The sequence below is a fragment of the Ammospiza nelsoni genome, chromosome 8 (genome assembly GCF_027579445.1).
Source record: "Ammospiza nelsoni isolate bAmmNel1 chromosome 8, bAmmNel1.pri, whole genome shotgun sequence".
Classification (NCBI taxonomy): domain Eukaryota; kingdom Metazoa; phylum Chordata; class Aves; order Passeriformes; family Passerellidae; genus Ammospiza; species Ammospiza nelsoni.
In genome coordinates, this window is record NC_080640.1 from 4,643,869 (window position 1) to 4,669,353 (window position 25,485).

Sequence of the window (25,485 nt, forward strand, 5' to 3'; positions counted from 1 at the left end):
CCAGCTTCGCTCACTTTCATCATATTCACTAAAGGACCACTGAAGTCAACCTAATTAAAACCTCTCCTCTTGCCTTTCCAGCAGTGGGGTCCAGCTGCTGTGCTAATGATATCATGCAACACAACTGCAGCCCTCTGCATAAGAAATTATTGTCAGCTAGAGATGAAAGAACCCTTTAAACACTTACTGTGCTCCCTCCTTCCACCCAAACACGCTCTGCCACCCATCCCTTGTGCAGACAAAGCCATGTGGCTGCTGAACCAGGAGCCCAGCAGGACACTGCTCCTCTCCCTGTGCCTGTGCCAGGCTCTCCAGCTGCCCATATTCCTCACTCCTCCTCCAGTGAATCCTGGTTTTTAGCTGTATGGTGCCATCCAGGAACTCTGCTTCAATGCCCCTGAGGAAGGGACTACAATTCTCTTTGTGAGCAGCCACATGCATAACTTATGAAATAAATAAACTATGAGACACTCAAGTGGTTTATACAGTACAAAATGTTTAACTTTTCTCATTTCTAAACACCTAAACTATAGTCTTAGTATTATTTATTTCTTCTAAAGATTTCCAAAACAAATGAATGCTTTGTGCTGCCCTCCTACATTTGGATTTTTTCTGCATTACGCATCTTCTTCCCCTCCAATAAATTCCCCTGTTGTATAACTGTGTTTTGTGTCATTTTGGATCACTGAACAGATCTCTGTCATTTTGCTGTAACTTGCCTCCCATGGACAATCTGATTTGCAAATGAACTGGTTTCCCTCTGCCATCCAATGGCCTCCAATAAAGTTCACACTGGCTGTGAATAGCTAAATTCAGTTTCCCAATTTTCTTCAGAAAGATCTGAAAAAAAAGGAGGGGGAGAACTGGGATGGAAGAAGACAAGAATCACATGTGCCAGGGAAGCACATGTGTAACCAGGGGCTTGAAGATAATCTACTGCAGTAATTAAAAGCACACTCCAACCCTGTTCAGCATGTGTGTTCCTTTTGTTCTCTGAGCACTTATTTTGTAATCGTTGGACTGCTAAAGATTTAAAAAAAGAAAAAAAGATGCAAAATGAGTAACTTTTGCTACAATGAAGAGGGAACTCTAACAGCAGAAAGGAAAAATCATCAGGGTGCCTCAGTATTTAGTTTTTATTTTGTGGAATCAGTTTGTAGAAAATCTTTGAAGGTTCTTAAAAACCTATCATAAATCAAGATCCTAAACAGCATTGCTTAATGAGTAACTCCCTTTGGTGGGATGCTACAACTCTTCCCAAACACAAGTGTTTAGCAGCTTTAGACTGCTGGGAGAAATATTATCTGCATACAATTTAGCCAGGTGATCAAGATGACTTGACTTTCAGATGGTAAAAAGACAGCATAATGGGGAATTCAGTCTCAAGCTGTTGAGCTGTCATCTGACAGCCCAAACAAAGCTATTTTGGGCTAATAGCATGCTTTCTACTCCCTCATATTCCATTACTCAATCTGGAGAACAAAGAACACTTTTTGGGGGAAAGAATTTCTTTGGGTTTTAAAGACATTTCTACCTTTTCAAAGATTTTAGTTTCCCAGTACGTACCAATTTTCACATATGTATACCATACATACATTCATATGCAGCTCCACGTTCCTCTCCTATAAAATCAGTAATTCTGTTTTCTGACTACCTCCTGTTCCAGTAACACATTTGAAAATGGCATTTTGTTACTTGTCATAGCTAATAGTGCTCACACAGGTACCTGCATCTGCAACCCACATCTCTTTTTTCTACTCAACTGACTCTGTAAAGATCCTAGAAAAAGAAGCTTGGTACAAAAGGAAGAAAGTTTTTTCTAGAGAGCTCCTCTTTTCTTTAATATTTTTGAAATGTTATGGACATTCTCCATACTTTATTTAATGGAGATTCTCCATTACTTTATTCCAGGAGGCAACAGGGTTTTTTCCTCTCTGCATGGGTAATTAATTAATATTCCAGAAGCCAATTTATTAGCATAATTCCTTGTCAGTGCTCAGAGAAACAGCTCCCTGCATATTCACCTCCCCCAGTGACATGTACCACTCTTTACCTGGATCTTCCACGGGCAGCTGAGGTTTTATTTCTTGCTCTGCTACGTCTGCAACAACTTCTGCTGCTGCTGCTTCAGGGGGAGGCTGTGGAGGTGAAGGTGGTGCCTTGACAGGTGTAGTGGACTCTGGGGTCTCAAATGCTTCTTCAGAGTCAGAGCTCCTGGGGAAAATCAAAGCAGAGACTGGTGAGCACAGGGAGGGCTCGTGTTTGCAGGTCAGGCTTGGCAGCACTGGGATTGCTGAGCTGGTGGCACAGACCTCAGCTCTCAGGCTACCCCTGTGTTTCCCAAAGGAGAGCTGACATTCCAGGATGGCTTCCAGAGCAGGATGTCATGGCTGTGGTTTTCTCCCTAGACGAGGATTTATGTCATTTGTGTTACAGAAGTGAACACACACTTGGAAATGAATCCATCCTGGAAATCCTGCTTCACTGGGTGAGGGAGGCTCAGCCCTCTCTGTGCACATCCCTGTGCTACTCCTTTCCACAAGCACACCTAAATAAACTAAAAAATACAAATAAAAAGACTATTATGATGAGAATTTCCAAACATATAAAACAGCAGCAAGTTTCTTTGTGTGCCCTCAAGGGTGAGAGAGCAGACATGAAGGTATCTGAGGTGCAGCCAACTCCTGTGCATCCTCCTCCCATGGAAATACTGCATCCTATTTCCAGCAGAATTTTACCAGAGCCCTTTTCAAACAGACCTTGTGACACAAGGGAAGACAGCCTGTAAAATGCATGGAATCCTGGTATTACCAATAATCCTTTTGTGGCACCATGTGCTCACAGGGACACAAAAACACAGAGACCACCATGGGTTGGTGCCAGCTCAGGAAATGTGTCAGCAGCACCCCAAATGGAGTCATTCAGGTGAAACACAAGCTTGAAAGGGAGCAACTCTACAAAATGATGAGTAACATAAAGATTAAGTGAAGATCTAAACCATTCAAGGACACATCACATGCTCTTGGAGGTATACAGCCATAAGAAAGTGTCCTAGGTCTGGAAACTATAGATCATACTTAAACTGAGCCCAAATGATAAACATTTCATCCTTTGTTTGGGAGCAAGGAATGCAGTAACAACGGTGTCATGTTCAATATGCACTGAACATATGCTCAGTATACATTCAATAAGCACTTCTGTTAGTCAGATGCAGTTTTGGACTGTTGATCTGTAATGAAGTAAATTGAACACAGCAGTTTGCTGAAGGACAGGACAGATTTGCCTCTTCCCAGTAGTTCTGTGTTGCCATAAAATGAGAAGCCATTTCATCCCCCAGGAGCACTCCACAACCCAGCCCAAATTAAGGACTCCTCTCATTTTGCTTGAGTTAGAAGGTAACTCAGAGCTGCCAGACTCTGTTTGGTTTCCTAGACCCATGATTATTTTAAGCAGCTCCACGTCAGAAGTACAAATACAGGATTTACATTCATTTGCCTAATTCTATCACAGTATAAAGCCTTAGGAGAGTTGGGGAAGAAGAGACCCCAGTGTCACTCCTGACACCTCAAGGAGCACAGTGGTCCCAATTTTCCCTCTCTCTCTTCTCTGCAGAATCCCAGAGAGAGCTCCCATCCCATCAGGATGCACATCATGACCCTGCACCAACCAAATCCTGGCTCATCACCCCTACTCCTGAAACAAAAAGAGCTCTACTAGGTTATAACTTTGGGTGTTTGGAGATTTCTTTATTTCCTCCCCAAACTTACACAGCTCAAAACCACTGTGTGTCGCTTTCCATTATATCTGCTCCTCAAAATCCCTTTGTGCCACTTCTTTAACCATCCTCATTCCTCAGGCCACAGAAGAGTCAAACTGGAACAGGCACACTGCATCACCCCCAAAGATGCACCATGTTTTATGTTCTACATATTTCAAGCCTAAAGAACAGCTGCAAACAAAAGGCTTCTATAAATAAAGCTTCACAATAGGTATTCAACAACAACAACAAATAAGCTTTCTCCTCCCTCCATGGAGCTGGTTCAGGAAACCTTAAAGTTGAAGAATCAAAGAGAAACAGAGTTGTGTGATATTTTCCCAGTGTCATAAAAATAAACCCAGGAAGTTGTCATCTAAACCAACAAAACGAGAAGTAATTCATATCTCTCAGGCTTTCACGTAGTTTTCATTGTGCTGCATTTAATTAATGTTTCACCCTTTACAATTTGAACTCCAAGTCTAGCTCTGTAACACTCAAACAATAATGTTTAGACTCCTTTTTCCCAAACTGTACAGCCTTGTAACATATACAGAAACTGGAATGGAAAAACCTCTATTTTCATATCCTACTCAAAGGAGGATTTGTTAAACTGCCTTGAGGGAGGAGTTCTGTGTCCTCCTTACTTAAATTATGTAAAGAATTGGTGCCTGTTTATCTACCTTTTAAAGGAGGTCCCTTTGTTTACTTGGTCTCTTCCTTGGATGAACTGGGCATAACCATTTGAAGTAAATAGAAATATTTGCTCTTTTTTTTTGTTCCCTGCTTGAGTTTCCACTCTGGAAAACCTCTTGAGTCTGTGGACAGACAGTTGAGGTGCCTGAGCTCCAGAAAATGGCTTTGTTTTGCCAATATTTAATAATTCCCAAAAGATTCTGATGCAATACTCCTGATTTTCAGCTAGTACAATCAAGTTAAGAACTGTCCTAACCATAACTCAAATCCTTGTTATGAGAAGCAGTTGTGTTCACAAAGAAAATTCTATTTAACAAAGAAACATGAAGGGAAGCTTAATACCAGAAAAACCTTCTTTATCATGGCCTGGGATCTGGGCAAGGGCATAAAGCCTGGAAGCACATTCCAGTACTGTGCTCCAAAGTCAACATGCATCCTGGAAATATTAAATATTGTGTTCAGTTTTCCTTAGTGAAAATACAGATGATCTGTCTTACATGAGGTATTTTTTCAAGACCACAGTCCTACGTTCAAATGGTAAGAAAAGATTTTCCCAGAACAACAGGATTTTCTGTGAAAAGGAAATTATGTATTTCAGCCAGTTCAATTCACAATGCCTTTTCTCTGAGAAACTCAGGGAATACATGGAACAGAAAGAAATAATGCTGCTGCTGTACAGTTCTTGGTGCAAAGCAAGATTGCCAAATTGTGACATACCCTGAGAGTTGGCACCAACTCAAAGCTGCACAAGGAGCAGCCACCACAGGTCCAGCTGTGGGCAGGCTCTCAGCAAAGGAAGAGTCTTGTACCTTCTAGAATATGATTCTGAAGCTCCAGCCAAGGATGCAGCAGAGTTTGAGCCTGCAGGACTTGTTTGTGGGGCAGTGATGAAGTGGGAACTACAGGAAGGAGCCCGGAAATTAGTGGGAGCTTACCTTCAGAACATGTCATACATATCACTCCACCTGTATCCTTTGGATTATGTACATAACAGGTGAAAAAATACAGATCACAGAAGTATCAAAACATTCTTTCAGACTGTCTCTTTCATGTCCCTTCTTGAAAGACACCAGTGAACAGTAAATCTAGCACATACAGATGGGGTCCCACAGTAGGGGAGAACAGGGAAATCCAAGAATCAGACCAGACCAACCAAATCTGGCAGCTCCACATCAACGTGTGGAGCCTGAGCACTCCCACTCTCACCTGGGAAGTCTGAGCTCTTGCCCAGCCTGTTACATAAATCCCTGGAGGAAATACTGAAGGCAGAACCAGGGCTGACCTCTCTTCCTCACCTCTGGCCATGTGGAAACCCAGCCTCATAAGTTACAGTACCTTTTTTTATAAACCACAGGTTCTTACAATTTAAATCCTCCCCGATTTCAGAAGGAAAATTTGCCTTTTTGTCAGTGTAGCTGGAAAGCAAGAATGAGATTTCTTCATTCCCCTGCCTCTCCTCCCTGCCTGCCCTTGCCAGGCAGACACAGCTCTGGAGTGAGGTCACCCCAGTTGCCACCAGAAAACTCAATTCATTAAAAAGTGGCTTTCAACAGAGGTGTGGCCTTGGGCTGTGGTGGGAATGCTGCCATCTGCCTTGGGTTCCTCCAATATTGACACTGCAGCAGCACAGCCAGTGCCACCCTGCTCCCTGCTCTCATTCCATAGCAGGGAAAGAGAATTTAAAATAAAATTAAAAGCAGGACTTTGACAGGAGGACTGAGCTCAGCAGCACCACCTCCCATGGAGGTGCTCAAGGGAGCAAAACTGGAAGTGGGATGTGCCAAGGGAGCTCCATGGGCTTTTGTGGGGTTACTTCATTTAATGCTAAATCTATACAGAATTTCTCTTTAGTGCATAGCCTGCTTCAGGAAACAAGACAAACAAGCCTGACTGCTTTATGGAGTACTGATCTACTGATGTGCAATATGAACAATCTGAAGAGGAAATAGGGGCTGATATTATGAATTTTTGAAGCCAGGAGCTGGAGCTGCATTACTGAGAAGTGCTGCCTGTGCTAGGAGTGAGGAGAGAGAGATGGAGCCAAAGGAGCTGCTCTCCATCAGCCAGGGTTGTGGATTCACAGCTAACAACAAGACTGGCTTCAGGGGGATCTGCACCACAGAAACAAAGGTGAACAGATTCTATTTCAATTTGTACATTTTCTTCCAAACTTTTCAATTAGGAAAGTGTATGGTTCATCTCCCTAATTAGCAGAACGTGTCCTGGACTAATTGAGGTCTCTCCTACCGGTCAGCAGCATCACTGAAGCCCTGCCAGCACTCCATAAACTCAACCTTCTCCCTGTTACCCAAAAAACTCTGTTCACCGATTGTTTTTCCCCTATATTTTATTGACATGACAATTTCATTCTCATGGTGTATTTAGAAATAGGACACATTGGGAGGAAATAAACCAGGCAATCTTACAACACACACACAACAACGAAACCAAACTGTGCTTCACTGCCACCCAGGAGTGCTCGGAGGGAGATGCAATGAAAGCAAGGACTGCAAAGGTTTGTGTGGATGTTTGCAGATTGCCCTCTCATTGTAGTGTGAGTGACATTTGGAGGTGTACAGAGAGACTGAGACTCTGAAGATGAGCAATCCCTCCCTGACCAGTTTTAACTGGCAATAACCCCTGCAGTCTTTTCCTGAGGTACAGCTGGACCCCCTGAGGGAGAGGAGATAGAAATGGACATTTTCTCTTTTTTTTCTCCATCTCATCTTTAGATCCCCATGTTCTTTACAACTGGCTAGAGCTGCAGCTCAAGGGGAAAATGTCTGTCCAAGTACATCCATCCCTCCAGGAAATGTAAACCCTCATTAAAGCTCTCTGCAGACCTGTCCCTGAGCCTCAGGACTCAAACAAGGAATTTGGCACCATGGGATCACCTCAGCTCCTGCACCAGGTACTGCAGGGACCTGAGGCAAACAGAGTCCAAGGCCATGGCATGAAGGACCCAGATGAGCAAACACTGCAGTGCTAATGCAAAAGCACCATCTGTGGCAAGAGCTAAAGGAAACAGATTCCATCAGGCCTGGCCCTGCAAAGCATTTGCAGCTGTTATATCATAAATTTAAGGTATAAATTTCACATGAGTATTTACTGAACAATTTATCATGCACCATGAGAGGAAACTCAATCAGAGAGAAAAGGAGAAAAAAGAAACCCAACCAACTTTTTAGATTGTTCAATTTAGTATTGAAGATTAATTTTGGCTTTCATTCTGGGTATCTCCCACTGGGAGATGAGCTGGAAATAAAAAGGAGGGATGAGTTCTGTAGTTTCACCTCCATCGATCATTTTCAGAGATGATCCTCATAAAGCCAGCATGAATAATTCAGGTGTGGTTTACTGATGAGCCCAGATCCAAGATAACAGGAGTGGCTGCATCCTTCTGAGGTCAATCTGGCTGTGTGTTCCTTAATCAGGCACCTTCACTGCAGTGGCAAGGCCCACACAGGCTGACAGATCTGGAAAGACACTCAGTAACTCCAGAGTTTCTAAAGCCAGAGAGACAAGGCACTCAGAGAGATGCATTGATTTCAGTCAAAGCTCATTCTCTGTAAAAATCTGATAAAACCCTTTCAGATTTCCAGGTGTCATTTTCAGTGGTTAAAATGATCTTCTCCTAAAAATCCCCCAAACCCAAGTAAGCTACAACACAAAAAGAACAGAGGCACGATGTTCCAGCAATACATCTCTCCAGATGAAGATCAATCCTGCTCTCAGCTCTGCCTCTGAACTGCTGCACATACACAGAATCATAAAACAAGTTTGGATTGGAAGGGACCTTTGAAATTCATCATGTTCAGTGCTCTTGGTGAGTTCAGTTCAAATTTGCCTTACCCACCCAGGCTGGGACCTTTAAACAGCAAGGACAGCTTCTTGTAGTAAATGTATGCAGAGTCCAGCGGGGGCAAATGACTGCTCATGACATTTTACATTTGAGGGCTTTTCCCTTTTGTTTATATAAAATTAAATAACTGACAATCTCTCATAATTCATCTTGTGGCATCACTTGTGGTTCAGTTACACAAATCTAATACAGAGACATATACAGTCTTTACTCCTTTTTTTCTTCAGACTCTTACAAACACAGCTCTGCATCACAATTCAAGAACATCAGGAGAGCCCAAATGGTAATGCCTTTCCTGGAGATCGAGTTACCACTTCAGGTCAGCAGCCATTAGCTGACCCAAGGGCCTACTCAAGAGGACCAAGAATGTTCTACAGCTACAAGAAAAGGTCATTTTCTTAACCCCAGCACTAGGTTAGGATAATATCAGAGATGGGCCAACTTTCTATGCTGTGATTTTTACATAATATTTGCCTACCCAGTGACTTCCAGCTAACATGACATTCCCCAATAATTAGCTTCTTTTTACATCATGTTAGCTATTACATGCTTTGAATATGAAATATCCCTACTGATTTTTAATTTTGATTTAAATTTGTACAGCAACCTACAGAAAACAGAGATGGAATGGTGGAGTTACCTGGTTATTTTAGGTATTAATTTTTGGCATCTACCAAATTGGAATTAGTCTCCCTATCAAACCCAGCACCCAACAGATCTGCTGAATACATGGTTTTAGAAAACAATGCAAATATATGTGTGAGCGGCATAAACCTCACAAACCATTTTCCCTTTCTCTAATAAAACATACCTTTGGAATTATAGGGTGTCTCAAAAGAATTCAGGGCCCTCTGGGGGTTGGAGCAGATGATCTCCAGAGGTCCATTCCAACTCCAACCCCTCTGATTCTGTGGAAACCTTTAGCCCAGAGCAGCGCACAGCCTGTAACCTCAGCCCAGCCTGCTGGAGCTGAAAGATGGGTGACACTTCAGGGACCATGGAAAGCCATCTGTCCTGCTGCCTCTGCCCCCTGGGAATGCTCTCAGTGCTGGATCTGATGCTTAAATTAAATCAGGAGCTGGGGGAGGTACCAACAAGTCACTTGGTGTCACCACACTCCATTTACAAGACAGCTCCTTCAGGGACACATTTCTGGCCATTAACTATTAATGGGCCTCTCTCACACTACTCTAGGGAAAAGTGACAAGATCACCCATCCTAGGATTGAATAAATTCACAACAAACCCATACTGTGAGGAAACCAACCACAAATGATGTTGGGAAGGAAACAGATCACCAAGCTTTCCTTCAGCTCCCATAGGCATGACACCATCATCCCAGAGGAGCTGGGATGTGCACAGACAGGATGAGAATAAAGCCTGGAGAATGTAATAAAATGATGTTTGGTACCTGCAAGGTGGACACAGGAAAACCACAGGGTACTGGTCTCTGAGGGTCTGCTCCAGTCATGTGCACAATGCCCCAGACCTCTGACCAGAAGCCAGTGGGAATTCAGATTTCTAGTGCTGAGTCTGCACTGAAAAGTGCATCACCTTACAGGGGAATCCCTCAGTCTGCTGGCTGGTGTGTGGGGCACACATAGAGAATATATATCCTACATATCATATATATAATGTGTGCACAGAAAAGGCAATCACACTTTGGGCTACTCGCCTGCAACACTCCTGCCACATTCTACAGGTTCCCTCCTGCCTTGCAAAGTCTGACCATCAAAACAAAGCCACAATTTCATCACAGGATTATTTCAGCTTAAACAATAATGCTAGAAAATAAGTCTAGTCCTACTTTACATAGATCCTATATTTAAGTCCTACTTTATAGCAAGAAGTTCCCCATATTGCTTTAAATCATGTTAAATTTTTCATTTTCATTTTATAACAGTCACCACCACTGAGTTACCATATCTCTTTTATTTTTACTTTAAAACTGGATATGGCTCAATGAAAAGTACAACTCCAGCTCCTTTTACCACAGCAATTTCAAATAATTTTATAGAAGAAATCTATGAACTGGGATGAGGTTAATTTCTTTGGTATCTTCATTATTTATTCTGCTATTTTTCTGATGCATTAAAGCAATAATTAAAAACAATACTGGAGGACAGACAGAATGAGGGCCATTTTTTAAAAAAAAATGTTTGTAAAAGAACACAATCAAAGCTGGAAGGTTTAAACAGAAATCATGTTTTGCATTCAGAGTAATATTCCACAAAATCCTCTGCAGTTTCTTTCTCAGCAGAGCCTTTCTGCTCAACCCGAGAGCAGGATAACATCACGTGTTCATTTTATGGCCTGAGCTATGGAGCAGAGAGAAGCATCCTTTGCAATTCTCACTTAAAATGAGAATCCAATTCTCACTTAAAATGTCAAATAAATCCCATTCCACCGAAACCACAATTGCACAAGAGCTCATATTGACAGGGATGTGTGCAGAAAGCAGGGCAGCCGCTCCTCTCCAGAGGAAGATTTTAATATTATTTCAGCTTAAACATTCTTACAGAAAACACAGCTCCCCAGTAAAATAACCACTATTACAACAAAGATGGCCCTTGCCAGCCCACAAGGATGTGTGGTGAGAGGCATAAAGCTGAATTTTGGGGCACAAGGAGAAGGGTGATCCTGCAGCCAGGTGAGAGGGGCGAGGCTGAATTTTGGGACACAAGGAGGATCCTGCAGCCAGAGGCAGGTGAGAGATGCAAGGCTGAATTCTCAGACACAAGGAGGAGGGTGATCCTGCAAACAGAGGCAGGTGAGAGGCACAAGCCTGAATTTTGGGACACAGGGAGGAGGATCCTGCAGCCAGAGCCAGGTGAGAGATGCAAGGCTGAATTTTGGGGCACAAGGAGAAAGGTGACCCTGCAGCCAGGTGAGGCACAGGGCTGAATTCTGGGACACAAGGAGGAGGGTGACCCTGCAGCCAGGTGAGGCACAGGGCTGAATTCTGGGACACAAGGAGGAGGGTGACCCTGCAGCCAGGTGAGGCACAGGGCTGAATTTTGGGACACAAAGAGGAGGGTGACCCTGCAGCCAGGTGAGGCACAGGGCTGAATTTTGGGACACAAAGAGGAGGGTGACCCTGCAGCCAGGTGAGGCACAGGGCTGAATTTTGGGGCACAAGGAGAAAGGTGACCCTGCAGCCAGGTGAGGCACAGGGCTGAATTTTGGGACACAAGGAAGAGGGTGACCCTGCAGCCAGGTGAGGCACAGGGCTGAATTTTGGGACACAAAGAGGAGGGTGACCCTGCAGCCAGGTGAGGCACAGGGCTGAATTTTGGAGCACAAGGAGGAGGGTGACCCTGCAGCCAGAGCCATCCCCTGCCCTGAGCAGCTCTGTGCCTCCCCTCACCCTCAGCCCAACGGGTGTCAAACCCTCTGAAGCTGCCCCAGAGCACCTCAGCTGAGGTGTCACTGATGGACACCGGGGTGGATTTGCTGTGAATGGGTGAACATGGTCACACACTGCTGCTCTGATGGCACTGAGTCACTTCCCAGCTCTTCCAGCAATGGGGGTTCCAAGCTGAAGTGCTGGGATAACTCAGTGTCTGAGTTCAGACATGAGAATCTGCATTTTCTCTTTTAACACAGGTGAGATAACAGAAATAAAATGCTATGGCTTCCCCTTTCAGATCATTATGTGGGACTTCAGCAAGGGAAAGTAAGACCTTGTGTGTTATCCAAGCCACAGAGATGGGTTTGGAAATGTGTCTGCTATAATAGATTGCAAAAAGAAAACTATGAATACCTTAAACATTAATCACTTGCTATAAAAAGGCTCGTTTTTCCTCACAGGATGGTTATATTTAGAGAACAGGATTAGAACTGCAGTGGAGGAGAACTAAAAGGGCATAATCATCTTAAAATAATGTTGAATTTTGGGTTTTAGCCTATTGTCTTATAAGCAGTCTTCCTACCATAACTGAAATGGGAAGAAGGAATTATTTTTTCCTGCTTTTTCTCCTTGTTTATTCAGCAATTTTGAGCACATTTTGTGCAGAAGCCAGATTCCCACTCCCCCAACAAAAGCCATTTCCTGCTTTCACACAGCAATGCTAGAGAAATGTCTCAAGCTGTGGGAAACCACATCTGAAGGAAAAAAGACTGCGGGATATAACATGGCACACTTACAGCAGCACTTCAATCTACTTAAATCATTTTTTTAACTGATTAGCAAGAAGTTCCCCATATTGCTTTAAATCATGTTACATTTTTCCTTTTTATTGCTTTTCCTGAGATCTGGCAGGGTATGTTTTTCAACACCACTGATATAAATGAATAATAAAACAATCCTCCATCCTTTCTGGCCAGCCTGCTTTCTCTTTTACTGGCTTCAGCCTGAATAATGAAAATATCTATGCCACAGAAACAGGACTCAGAATTGAAATTGTTTTTTAAATCCCTACGCTCTTCTCAGGGAGATGCTTTATTCCCTGAGGTACAACAGGAAAAAGCAATTTAATTAAAGGCACTCTTCTTCAGACATCACAACTGCAAATATACTAATGTGTCCCTAAATCACCAGAGGCTGCTGAATATTCAACCACAGAAATCTTTTAAGAAAGATGCAGACTACCCCAATATCAAAGGTGGGAAATGCCTAAAACAAATATAACCAGTTAATACACAATAATCACAGGCAGTGATGCATTTTGCTCACCCTAGTGGGTTAGGGGTTGGGGTTTGAATCAGTGGTTGATGTTGAAATATTTAATACCCCTGGTAGGTATCTTTCCTCTTCCTTTAGTCCCAAGGTCTCAAATTTTAATCCAGGAATCATCACTGTGTGAACTGTGCCCCATGAAGAATCACCCTGTGCTCCAGCTACACAGCATCACCAATGGGGAACGGATCAATAATTCATCAGGAGCAGAGCCACAGGTTGGGAATTGCTTTGTTTACTGCAGCCACCCTTTAAATGCAACAATGTGCCTTTGCAGAGCCTCCTCTCAGCTCTGCCACGCAGCTCCAAAGCAGGACTGGGGACAGAGCAGCGCGGGGGGATGTGTGACACCCACCATTCCTGGGCACTGGCCAATCCTGGGAGCACGGAGATGCTGAAAGTACCGGAATGTGGAAGGGGTTTTGCTCCTGCAGTGCCTGTGCATGGCCCTTCCTTCCAGAAAGGAGACAAGGATTACACGGGGGTGGAGAAGAGAGGCGGGGGGAACCTTCACTGAGAAGGAAACAGAGGAGGAGAGACCCTCTGCCTCCAGCCTGCCCCATATTCTGCATTTTGGGCCCCTGCACAGCCTCCCTGCAGGACTTTGCAAGATCCTCTCTAACCCTTACTCCTCTATTTCAACACCTAAAGCAGATGCATGCACAGACATGTGGCCAGCAAGCAGTAGGAAAAAAGAACAAAAAATATCTATCTTGACCTCTTAATAACAACAACAACAAAATCTCTGCTTGGGCTGTACTCATTCCATCTCCTGCCTCGGGTGGGTGAGATCCAGCTGCTGCTCCAGCTCGGTGCAGCTATGCAGGGTTTCCCACTGCCTTCATTCACCTCTTCCATGGGCACACGGTGCTGCTGCAACTCTCAGGGAAACCTTCCCTTCCCTTCCCTTCCCTTCCCTTCCCTTCCCTTCCCTTCCCTTCCCTTCCCTTCCCTTCCCTTCCCTTCCCTTCCCTTCCCTTCCCTTCCCTTCCCTTCCCTTCCCTTCCCTTCCCTTCCCTTCCCTTCCCTTCCCTTCCCTTCCCTTCCCTGGCTCAGGAAGCACCAACTCAGCACCACAGAGTGATGGAAAGAGCAAATCCTTGATTTCCAGTGGCATTTATTTCCCCAGCTCAGCCAGGTGAGGAGCAGCCTGAACCTTCCCTTCCCAAGCTCCCACTTTGGTCCTGCACTTGGGAACATAAACAAAGGGATCTGAATTCCTTGCCCATCTTTTCTCTCCTTTATCACCAAACCCTTTTCCCAGCACAATGCTGGACTCATTTCTAAGGAGAGCAATGGGCTGTTATTAACAAGAGCAATAAGTGCAGGTTTTTATGCTGAAGGAAATCAAAGCTCTAAAGGAGCAGGAGCTTATGTGACTGTAATTGTACCCTGTGTCAGATACAACCTGGTTTACATTAAGCTCTACAGAAAAAGCTGCTTTTGTTTAGGAAAAACGTACCATGTAAATTTGGACATAACTCTGAGGATTCTGATTAATCAAACTCAAATAAGCCTAAAATGGAAAGACACAGATTGTCTCAAAGTTTACATATTTGCCCCAACAGAACCAACAGCCCCAGTTCTTCCTCTCAGAGGTTTCCCAAGCATCCATTCATCCCCTGAATCACTCCCTGCAGCAGAGGGAGAGGAGCTGTAGCAAACAATACTGCAGGGCAAACAAGAAACAGAGCTCTACAGCTGTCCCAGGGTCTGTCTCAGACACATCCACAGTGGCTTCAACCAAAATTCAGTTCATGTGCAAACTCCAATTTGGTTTCCAGAGCCAGGGAAGGATCTCACTATCTTATCCAGTGTCACCATCAATGAAGGCTCTCAGGCCAACACCTGCCTTACAAAAAAATTTAAGACTGTAGCGGAAATAGGAAACTAATTCAATTTTTTCCCCATTAAGCTGCTTCTAATGGGAATACAAAACATGATATCCATAGCCTGCTACTAAATTCAGATGGTTCCTTAAGAGCATTTAAGGATCTGAAGAGAAATGACACTTTTCCTTTCTTTGCTTTTTCCAAAGTAAAAACACATTTGCTTGTTTGCTACTAACAGCAAACCCGCCCACTTTCTCCAAGAGAATGCAAACTGCATTGAATTTCTAGTGTAATTACAACTCTGCCTCTTGCCACTCAAAGCCTGTTTACCTGGACTACATAAGAAGCTTGGTACACAGCTAAATCCTTACAAAGCATCAGTGGTGGATAAGGATACTGTGTCCATAAGACATAAGCAAATATAAAAATGATGAGTGCATGGTCTTAAAACAAAGGAAATGTGCTTGTAAGAGACAGAACTGCTTTTCTGTGTGCTGTAATCATGTTAGAGAAACATTCAAAGCACCCAGACTATTATCTCTTGAAACACAGAGCGCTGAAGATCATCTTTGACTTAAATCTAACAATCAGTTCCTCTGACTGCTGGGTCAAGGCAAGCAAAAAGCAAAAAAGCAAACGCAGCCAGGGAAGCAGCTCTGCTGGTAATTGACAGCCACAATGCATGTGCAGGAAATGCCTTTTCATTCATGTTTCTACCACCTCACATCAGTTTTTATTTTCCAATTTGCCTGCATGTCATAATCCATAATAGATGACAGCAGCTCCATTCCAGGTGGCATAGGGCACCCCGCTCCGTATGGAGAGCTTTAGAGCACACATGGCTTTGCCAGACGTGTGCTGTGCCTTGTTAACACAGGGCTGGGGTCTTTTCATTTTATTTTCAAGGCTAAACGTGACCTGCCTACTTCCAGTGACAGAAGAAGTGGTTGATGTAACCACCTCTCCTATCAAAGGGAGCGCTGTCATTGACTTCAGAGATGAGATCCTTTGGGCTCAAATAAGGGAGGCTGGAATGAAAGACAGGGAAGCCTGACAGAAGAATCTCCTCGTTACTCCTGGTACATCTTAAGTAAAACATCCCCATGGCTTCCAGCAATTCACCCTGTTTAGCAGACAAGCCCAGCAGATAGAGCATCCTCTAATTACTGATGGGGGATGCTCACTGAAAGCTGTCAGTAAGAGGAAGAAGAAAACAAATTTATGTTTCTACATAATAAGCTGACAATAGGCAGAACTGTCTGTCAAGGGATTAACTCAGACTAAATATCAATTCAGTAACATCAGCTTCCCCTCCTCCCAAGACTCAAATTCTTTCAATATGTTTAAATTATATATATATATATATATATATATATATATATATATATATATATATATACACCCCACTCTTCCATGTATATCTATTTGGACCATTTTCCTCATTTTCCTATGTATTAGCATATAATACTGTGCAAATATTTCACCAGACTGATTTTCTTTCAAACTTTTAAGAACCGCACAATCGATTCTTCCAGGTTTGAAAGACAGACAACCTAGGGCTGTTTTTTTACACATATGGAGCCATAACTTTTATAAATGCATGTGTTTACAGACCCTTACACAAAGAAAACTGCTCACATCTCCTGTGCAGAAGGCTGAGACTATCCAGTTTATATTTTTCTGAGTCTCTCCGGTAACCAACAAACAAAAGAAAAGACCACACAGCAGAAGAAATATTGAAAAACAACTCACTGGGACACCAGCAGCCTGGCCTGCTACCAATGATCAGTGACATTCCATTTCTTTCTTGGAGCCTGCTCCAGCTCCCACTGAAGTCAGTGGGCGTTTCACTACCAACTTCAGTGGGAGCTGGCTCAGGCTTCAGTCATTTTCCTCTTGGATTGGCAAGGGATGCAAACGTTAGAGACGCAGCATGTAAAGCTCCTGATGGGAGGAAATAACACATCAGCACCCCTTTGGCTGATCAAGGAATGGGCACTGAACGTAAATCCTGCCAGTTGCTGCAAGGACAGCAACCATAATGCAACCAGAAAAGCAAGGTGCGGTTCGTGCTCAGGAGAAAGAAACCCTTTCCCCTTAAAAAAACCCCAAATGATTCAGGGATGACAAATGCCTAAGAGCTCCCAGCTTTTAAAACCCTAGCAACGTTTCCAGTTTGCTAATACTTAAAAAACGTTGCCAGGAGATAGAAATATACTGCTCTTACAAATCAAAGCACTGAAGATGAAGGTGGGAAATATAGTGCTTTCACAAATCAAAGCACTGAAGATGAAGGTGGCAGCGCTTGGCAAGCTGATCTGTGCTCACACCCTGAGCAGGGCAGCAGTGCCATGTCAGACAGAGCACACAAGGATGCCATCTCCAGCTGGGTGTGCACCCAACAGATCCGTGCACACTGAGCATCATCTCACTGTCACTGGCTCTGGTTTCAGCAGAGCTCACTCCTGTTATCTGATGGAAACGCGCCCCCGATTGAGCTCGGTGTGTGACCACCAGGGTGCCTGCTGCGATTTGCAAAGCACACGACAGAGCTCATCACGTCAGCAGCGAGGCCTGAGCCACCCCACTTTCATCTGCAGTTAACTTTTATTGTCAGGGGCTTCCCTTGGGCTCTCCCTTTTTTATCATTCCAAATTGACTTTTCTTTTTTCTTTAAATAAAAGGGCAATTGTCTGCTGCCAGCGAGTGCTAACAATCCACAATGAGCGACAGAACACCCCGGGCTGTCAGTAGCAATAGCGAGTTTATTGCAAATACTTTTATCCTGCCTGAAACAAATTTACATTAAAATTGGGAATTTGGCATATGCATGCAAAAAGAGCATATTTAATCACAGATAAAATCTTAACCTAGACCCCTTTTCAGCATGGATTCTAACACCAATTTATTTCTACAACTTTCCCTAATATTTCATCAAGAAGTCCATCATAGGATGGACGTTGGATACTTTGGAGGAACTCCTAAAGCAGCAGCTATGTAAGGAATTTGCCTCTGAAGTTTTTTTGATGCTGTTCTACTCCAGTAATGATTCCTGACTGACACCCTCCTACTCTAATGAACTCAGGGCAGGCAAAGCCAACCCTGCTGTCCCTTTGTGGAGCAGCTCTCCTCAGGTCAATGCTGATGGCAGCAGTGATGGCTTCAGGGATGCTGGAACTGCGTGGGCAGCTGCCCAACTTGCCTGGGACATGGCCAGATGTTTCTGCCTCTGAGCCATCACTGCCATTAAGGAATTTGCTTATGTGTGCACATCAAGCCAAATGCAACCTCATTTAAAAAGCACTGGTAAAAGTTACAGTGATAAGGGTAGAAAGTTAAAACCTCACACCAGAAGTGATGACCATGACATGCTACAAGGGTGTTCTTGTTTCATGAAACAGGCCCATGATAGAGAAACACCTCCATTCTTATCTCATTTTGAATAGTGTTTAGTTGTAGAAAGCAGCACAATCTCTTGGTGATTTATTTAATACAAGATTAGTAATACCTTCCACAAACTCTTTCCAATGACATCAACAGTTGCTGAATGATGGCTGTGCTAAAAGTGCATCTGTTGATTATGTCAGACCTTAAAAGATCATCTTGAAACCCCACAGGAATGACTTAATGCAAAACATGAGTAGGTTTGTATATAAAAGGAATCATTGAGAGAGATGACAATATAACCTACTCAAGTGCCCCTCAAATGTGTGTGTGTATATATATATATATATATATATATATATATATATATATATATATATATATACACCTTCATCAATATATATATAAATATATATACACACACCTTGGTCTTGTTCATCCAACAGAATGCATTCTTAAAAGGCTGTGAAAATTGAAGACAAAAAGCCTGAACACTGTTTTAGCAACATGTCTTTTATTGCCCAGTCCTTGGACCGCTGTTAATAATCAACAGCAGTGTGTGCAGATGAAAATGTCATTTATGGTGCTTTAAAGACAATGAGGCATCCTTTTATTCCACCATATTATTAAAATAGATGCTTTTTATAGGAATGTCAGATGGAACTATAGGGGAAAAATATTAATTGCTGAAGCTACGCATCAAAAGAACAAAGGATGCAGAAATGCTGTTAGGCCTGTATCTTACAAATATAACAAGACACTGTCAAGCAAAGCTATCTGCTGATATCCTGGAATATGACAATAGGGAGCAGATACCCACTTGTAAGGCCTATTACAGAGGCAAAACTATCAGTTACTGCTCTATCATTCCCCAATGGCTCTGAGGCACTTATCTCAAACACACAAATGATGTTTCAACCATAATCAGAGCTACCTTAACAAGCACACATTAAATTGAAAAAAAAATTTAAAGAGACCTATATGAGGCTCGTTTGTAGACTAGCCCTAATGGATAAATACCTAAAACTTACCAAAATACATATTCAGTAATGAACACAGTAGTCAGGCATGTTAAGATAAATGTGATTTATACAACTGTAATGACAAAAGGAGACAAGGCAGTCCATTCTAAAACCCATGGTAAGGTCCATGCTCAAGCATTCCAGCTTACCAGCCCGGGGTGCAGGGTTAAGGAGAAAAGACTGTTGGCTAAGTAAACTGCCAAATCCTCTACCAATAAACAACAAAATCCTATTTACAAATGGGAAACGATGCTGCTACTCCTACATGCACATTTCTGCACTTTTATATGTGATATAGCCACCCAGAACAGTGCTAACTCGCTCTGAACAAGCACAAATTGCCTCCTTTTTCCTTCCTCCCGCAGCAAATCTTTCCGAGCCGGCCTTCAGCGAGGAGAGACCTAAGGACACCTTGCTTATGCTCCACAGAGGATCTAACAGCATGGCAGGGATGGATGTGACAAGGCTGATGCTGAAAACACAGCATCCGTGCAGAGAGAAGCCCTGAAAAAAGCCCAGTGAAACGGAGCCCCACGCTGGGCGTTTTAAACCGACAACACCGAGGCGGCGGTGGGCTCGGGAACGGGGAAGGGGCCGGGGTTTTGTTCGCTGGCCATGCTCGTTGTGTTTGACGGACCAGGCACCCGAAACACGGACAGACAGAACGCACAGTGGCAGGCACACACGGAGCGGGGTGCCCCGGCAGCGGCACGGAGCTCTCCCACACCCCGCCGAACAAAGGCCTCAGACACCCCCACGGCAGCGCCCAGCCCGGGCGCCGCACGGCACCCGCACTTACATGGCCTCAGACGGCTCCCGGACCAGGCCACCTGTCTGTGCCTGCTGCAGGGACTGCGAGCCTCCCATCCTCAGCGTGCCCTGGGCTCGGGGCTAGGCGACAGCAAGGCCGGCTTCCTGCGGAATCCCCCCGGCGAGCAGCCCCGGCAGCTCCGGCTCTGTGGAGGCTGCGGTGCTGCACTGCAGATGGGAACAGCTGCTCGCATCAGTGGCAGCACAGGCACGAACACTTCGGCAGCTTCTCCTCTCTGAAGCGTTGCCAGTTTTGGCGGTGGGTTGTTGTTCGGTTTTAGGGCTTGTTTTGGTTTTTTGGTTTTTTTTTTCCTGCCCAGATGAACGGTGTTTATAAAATAAAACAAAATCGCGGCCGCCGTGACGGGGTAATCATCTGCTAAACAGCTCCGGTGCAGGCGCCTGGAACGGTACTATTGGCTATGGAAACCGGCTTAAAAAAAATAAAAAAATTAAAAAAAAAAAAAAGAAGACGAAGAAAAGCAGACCCTCCCTTTAAGCACACATTGTCAGCTACTGTGGCTCTCTAAGGACCTGCAGGCAGGACCATTACATTGTGTTGACTCAGCCGATTTGAAATGCAAATGCCCGTGTGCGCCGGGCGCCGCGCACACATCTCCCCCCAGCCCGAGCAGCCGCGCTCATCGGGACCCGGGCACGGAGCAGGAACGAGCAGAACGGCTGATTTCTGCTCCTTTCACACACCAGCTCATCCCTCTTGCGGGGGAAAAAATGGAATCTTCCGTGAGGAACGTAGCGAGAATATCATGAGCAGCCAAGGTAAACAAGCCAAAGTGGGAGCAGCTCCATCCGACACTGGGGCACTTTAACCATTCTGCTCCTGCCTGCACAGACCCCCTTGCTGGACAGGGATGCTTAATAAAGGTGGGGAGGATCTTTAGGACCACAGATTTCCAAATCCTGCAAATCAGCTCGTCCTTTTGCCATCGAGGAGGTACCAGGGCACTGGGAATTCTGAGATGCTGAAAAGGATGGGCACCATCGCTCTCCACATCCCTGTCGTTGGCAAGTAACAGATGATTCACATACAAGACGTGTTTCACATCATTAAAGGAGCAAAAAAAAAAAAAAAAAAAAAAAAAAAATCAGCTGCACTGCTGCCTGTATCAGGGATGAAACTCTAGGGATACAAATGGCTTGAAGCTATGTAACAATTCTGGATACATCACAGGGCGGAGGGGTCAAAAGGATCAGATAAATTTAACAAAAATATTAAAACGTGCTGACTTCAATGCCCCTATCAGTGCACAGCTTTTATGCTCTAGTGGAGGCCTCATTAGGCTCATGCTTTCAACAGTTTTGGGATTTTTTTCTCTGCTTGCATAAATCCAGTTGGGTTTTCTTGCTTGACAGAAGAATGACTACTGAATACATGTGTAATGTTCTGGTTCTCTGGGTGCACCCACAATAAATTGTTAGTGAGATAAGAGGAAACAAGAATGTTTAGAGAAGATTAAGAAATTTTCATTTCCAGAGGCTGCCTAAAATTTAATTCTGTTTTATGAACAGTATGAAGATAAATTATATTCTTCTTTTCCTTACTTTTTTTAAACTATAGGGGAAAGCCTGTGAGCCAGCACTTTGTTCTGCCACAAGCTTCCGAGCAAGTTATAATTTTGGGGTTGTTTAGTTTCTGACAAAAGCCAAACCCTCATTTCTAGCATCTCATTGCTCAAGACTCATCCCAAGTCCATCAGAGAAGCAGCAGCAGTGTCTCTCTCAGGGACTGAGCTCCAGAACTTCTGGAGCAGGGCTGGTGCCTGAGCCACAAGTGACCCCCAAACCCTGCAGCACTGAACACACAGAAAGTGCATAAAGTGTATGAAAATGTCCTATATACTCTCTGGCAGCAGATTTGAAATGGTTAATAACTCCAGGATTCCCATCCAGTATGGGAAATCAATGGTATTGGCCAACACACTAAAATTCCATCTCTGTATCCAGAGTCCCTCAAGTTGGTGTGTGGTAGCTCTACCTGGTCTTTGAATATCATAATAGCTCCCTGCTGGATTTCATTTCTACAGAAAGAAGAAAAATCCCTAGAAAGGCAAACACCAAATTAAGTAAAGCCCTACCAGGTACCTGGAAGCCAAGAGGGAGAACACAGGCACTGTTTGTCCTGGCACTGAGGGAAACAGGGATACTCCTAACAAGTGCAAAGAGTACACTTAAAATGCCTGTGTCAACTCCTTCAAGTTTCACTTGTACATTTATTAAATAAACAAAAACCTAATAAAAGAAAGCTGGGATTGAATCCTACTCTGAGTCAGCGTGGTCCTTTCAGGAGCTGTACAGTGCAGGTTTGCTTTTTTCCCATTCTCCAACGTTTCTATGCAACAAACATTCAAACTGAAATAGAACTGCAGGTCTTGGCAAACCTGCAGGACAGGAGGAAGGGCTTCATTCAGCCTTTGGAGCCCAGCTGTGGCCCTGCTCACTCTGTCTGGGTTAGAGGGGGCTCAGGGTTATGGTGAGGGGTGTCACAGGCAAGGCAGTGCCTCCTTCTCCCCTCCATCCCACCCCAGTTCCTGTGCACAGCTCAGAGATTCACCAGAGGACGGCTCAGCGCCTCTGAGCTTCTCCTGCTCATGAGGAGCACAGGATTTCTCTCTTCCCTGTGAGAAATTAACCACCCAAGCAGCTCAGCTGCAGCACTGTGAACTCCTGCTGGCCATGGTCTTGCACAAAAAGCTGTGCTGTAACTGAGCCTTGGACTGGAGGGACTTGGTTGCCTATGGGATGCAATAACAAACACTAAACTGATGTTTCTGGCCAACACGTGCAAGAAGCCAAAATGCAGATTTACTCCTGATTTGGCCATGAAATCTGCTACACTACAAAGCTGCAGCCCATCCTGACTGGTAAGAAATACCTCAGATGAGAGGAGCTCCACCTCTCCTGCCTGGCCCCAGCTCACCCTTCGGGCCTGCCAAGAAGCATCAACTTAGCACTAAATTTAGTGTGGGCTTTTAAAAATACAAGAACCGTGTTGACACTCTGAGTACATTTGGTAAGAACTTCTCTGGAACCTTAAAAACACACAGATGTAGCTCAGAAAGAAAAAAATCTCATTGTAGCTTCAAAGGATTTTAAAATGCCCCAGGCACTTCAGCCTAGGGTTTAAAAGCCATGTAACAACTTATTGTGATCCCACTGCTGAAAATCCTATTTAAGTATTCAGTACCATCCTTGAAAATTAATCATTTTCTCTTTCTGCCTCTTTCACCCATTTAAGCAAGAGCCATATTTTGGCCTCTACTAAATTAATGTTTTATTGAAACTGGATGTCCACTGATTAGTTGCTTAAAACACTCTACAGACTCCTAAATATTTGGTCTTATTCCATTTTGTGTTTATATATCAATTCAAACTTTGGTCACTTGCACCCAATTTGAAAATTTTGGCTTCCATCAAAAAACAATACTGAGCAGGACATGATAAGGTTTGAGATACTGAAATTTATGTTCTGTTTCTTTGCTCTTGGCTTCAGTGTCCATCGTGCCAGGCATTTACACAAGTTATAAACACGACCACACATACACACACGCACACAGAGAACATCAAAGAGCCTGCTGAAAGAAAAGCCTTCCTCACACATCTGTTCCCCAGGGAAGCAGGGCTGAATATTGAGCTGTACCTCCTAGCTGCAATGCATTATTGAGGTACTGTGCACAAACAAGCACCACATGAAAGAAAATGCAAAGACAGAGCAAAACCAAACATCCCAAGCAAAAAGGGGTTTCTCTGGTATCTGAATGCTGCTGCCAGAACTCTAAGGAACAGTACTTCCTATAAAAAATAAAAAAATCCAATCAAACAAAGGGTGGGGAAATGTTTTACAAAACAGATTATTGTTTAAACATAATTCTAACCCTCAATAATTTTTATGTATATATATGTATATATTTTTATTTAAATATATAGTATATATATATATATATATTTCAATATATATATGTATATAAATATTCAATTTTTTATTTATTTAAATGATACTGGTTTTGGGCCCCAAAGCCTTGAAGGCAGCTTGGGAAGAAGCTTTCACCCCAAAGCCTCTCTTACTTGTAGGCTGCCTGGAATCAAAGGGTTCATGGCAAGGCTGTCCACAATATCAGAGGAAGTATCTTATAATTTCCACCTCCCTAGAGGACAGTAATTTAAAATTCCTTTAATAAAAAGATTAAAATTTTTTATTCCAGCCAGGTCCCTCCATGCTCCAGCTCACCACCTGCACTGCTGTGGGACAGGAACAACATTTAGCACTGCTGCTGTCACAGAAACCTCCTTCAGAAAGTCACAGCTAAGCACAGAAACCCAACCAAACCATGTGATTAATTTTTTTTTTTTTTTGTTCCAGGGAATAGAAGAAAATTAACTATATTCCAGCCAAAACCAGGATAGCACAGAACTGCATGTGAGCAAACCACAGTTTAAAATTAAAAATCTTTATTATTTTGAAAGATGATAACCCAAACCAACCCTGGAGGGCCAAGCTATGACCTCTTGCTGCTATCAGATAATGAGAGCAATGAAAAAAAAAAGCAAATTTCTTTCTCTCCCTTACTTTTATGAGCACCTTTGTGCTACAAATAAAAGAACAAATACAAAAGTTAGCTGAAACATGTGACAAATGTATCCCATTTTGGTATACTGGCAAAAACCAGTGAAAGGTTAACACAAATTGGAACATCTGTGCTTTAGCAGTGCCTAATAAACAGATAGGTACTGCAGTTCATGGCCATGGTATACTTATTATTATAGTCTATAATTAGCCATTTAAAGATGCATTTATTGCCATCCTTCTAAATTCCAGTTATCCTTAGCTTAATTTCATTCCAGTATAGATAAATCAGAAATTCCTACACAGAGTGACAGACCTTCAGATTGAAACCATGGGTTCGTTGGTTTGGTGGTTTTTTTTGCTAGCTGTAGGTTTTGGATTAGTTTTTGCTCAGCATTTATCTTTTAATGGTCTAAGAGTGGGGCACTGATTCACCACTGGAGAGTGTAAATGAAATCTGAGCAGTAAAATAATTGCAGAGTGTTAAATCAGTGGGATATTTTTCAATACAGTTTTCAAGGAAAACAGAAGCAATTTGTTCAATTGCCTCTGTGCATCACCTGGCACAACTCAGCCTTATCCATGTCACCGTGGTACAAAATGATCCACCGCCAAACAACACCAGGAGATGCTGGGTGTAAAGCTTAACAGACTTAACTTGTTCTTACAGATCAAATACTTAAATAGACACATTGTCTGCTCCACCACTTATCTAGATTAACATAGAGTGAGTGCTTTATTTGCATTGATACACTCCTCATGAAAACACACAATGTCCCAGAGTTTTAAGCCTGAGCCCACTGACATCTGCTAATTCCAAGAAAACAGGAGAGACCTGTGACGATGCAGCCAGGATGGACACTGAA

General features: G+C 43.5%; 1 protein-coding gene across 7 annotated transcripts in view; it reads right to left on the reverse strand.

The window, feature by feature from the left end:
* Positions 1-25,485, reverse strand: part of TACC2 (transforming acidic coiled-coil containing protein 2) — a 128,244-nt gene that overhangs the window by 37,111 nt on the left and 65,648 nt on the right. For all 7 annotated transcript variants that reach the window (XM_059476624.1, XM_059476622.1, XM_059476628.1 and 4 more), the window contains exon 8: positions 2,054-2,214. In XM_059476624.1, coding sequence (XP_059332607.1) covers positions 2,054-2,214 — 161 coding nt within the window. The remainder of the gene's footprint in view (positions 1-2,053; positions 2,215-25,485) is intronic.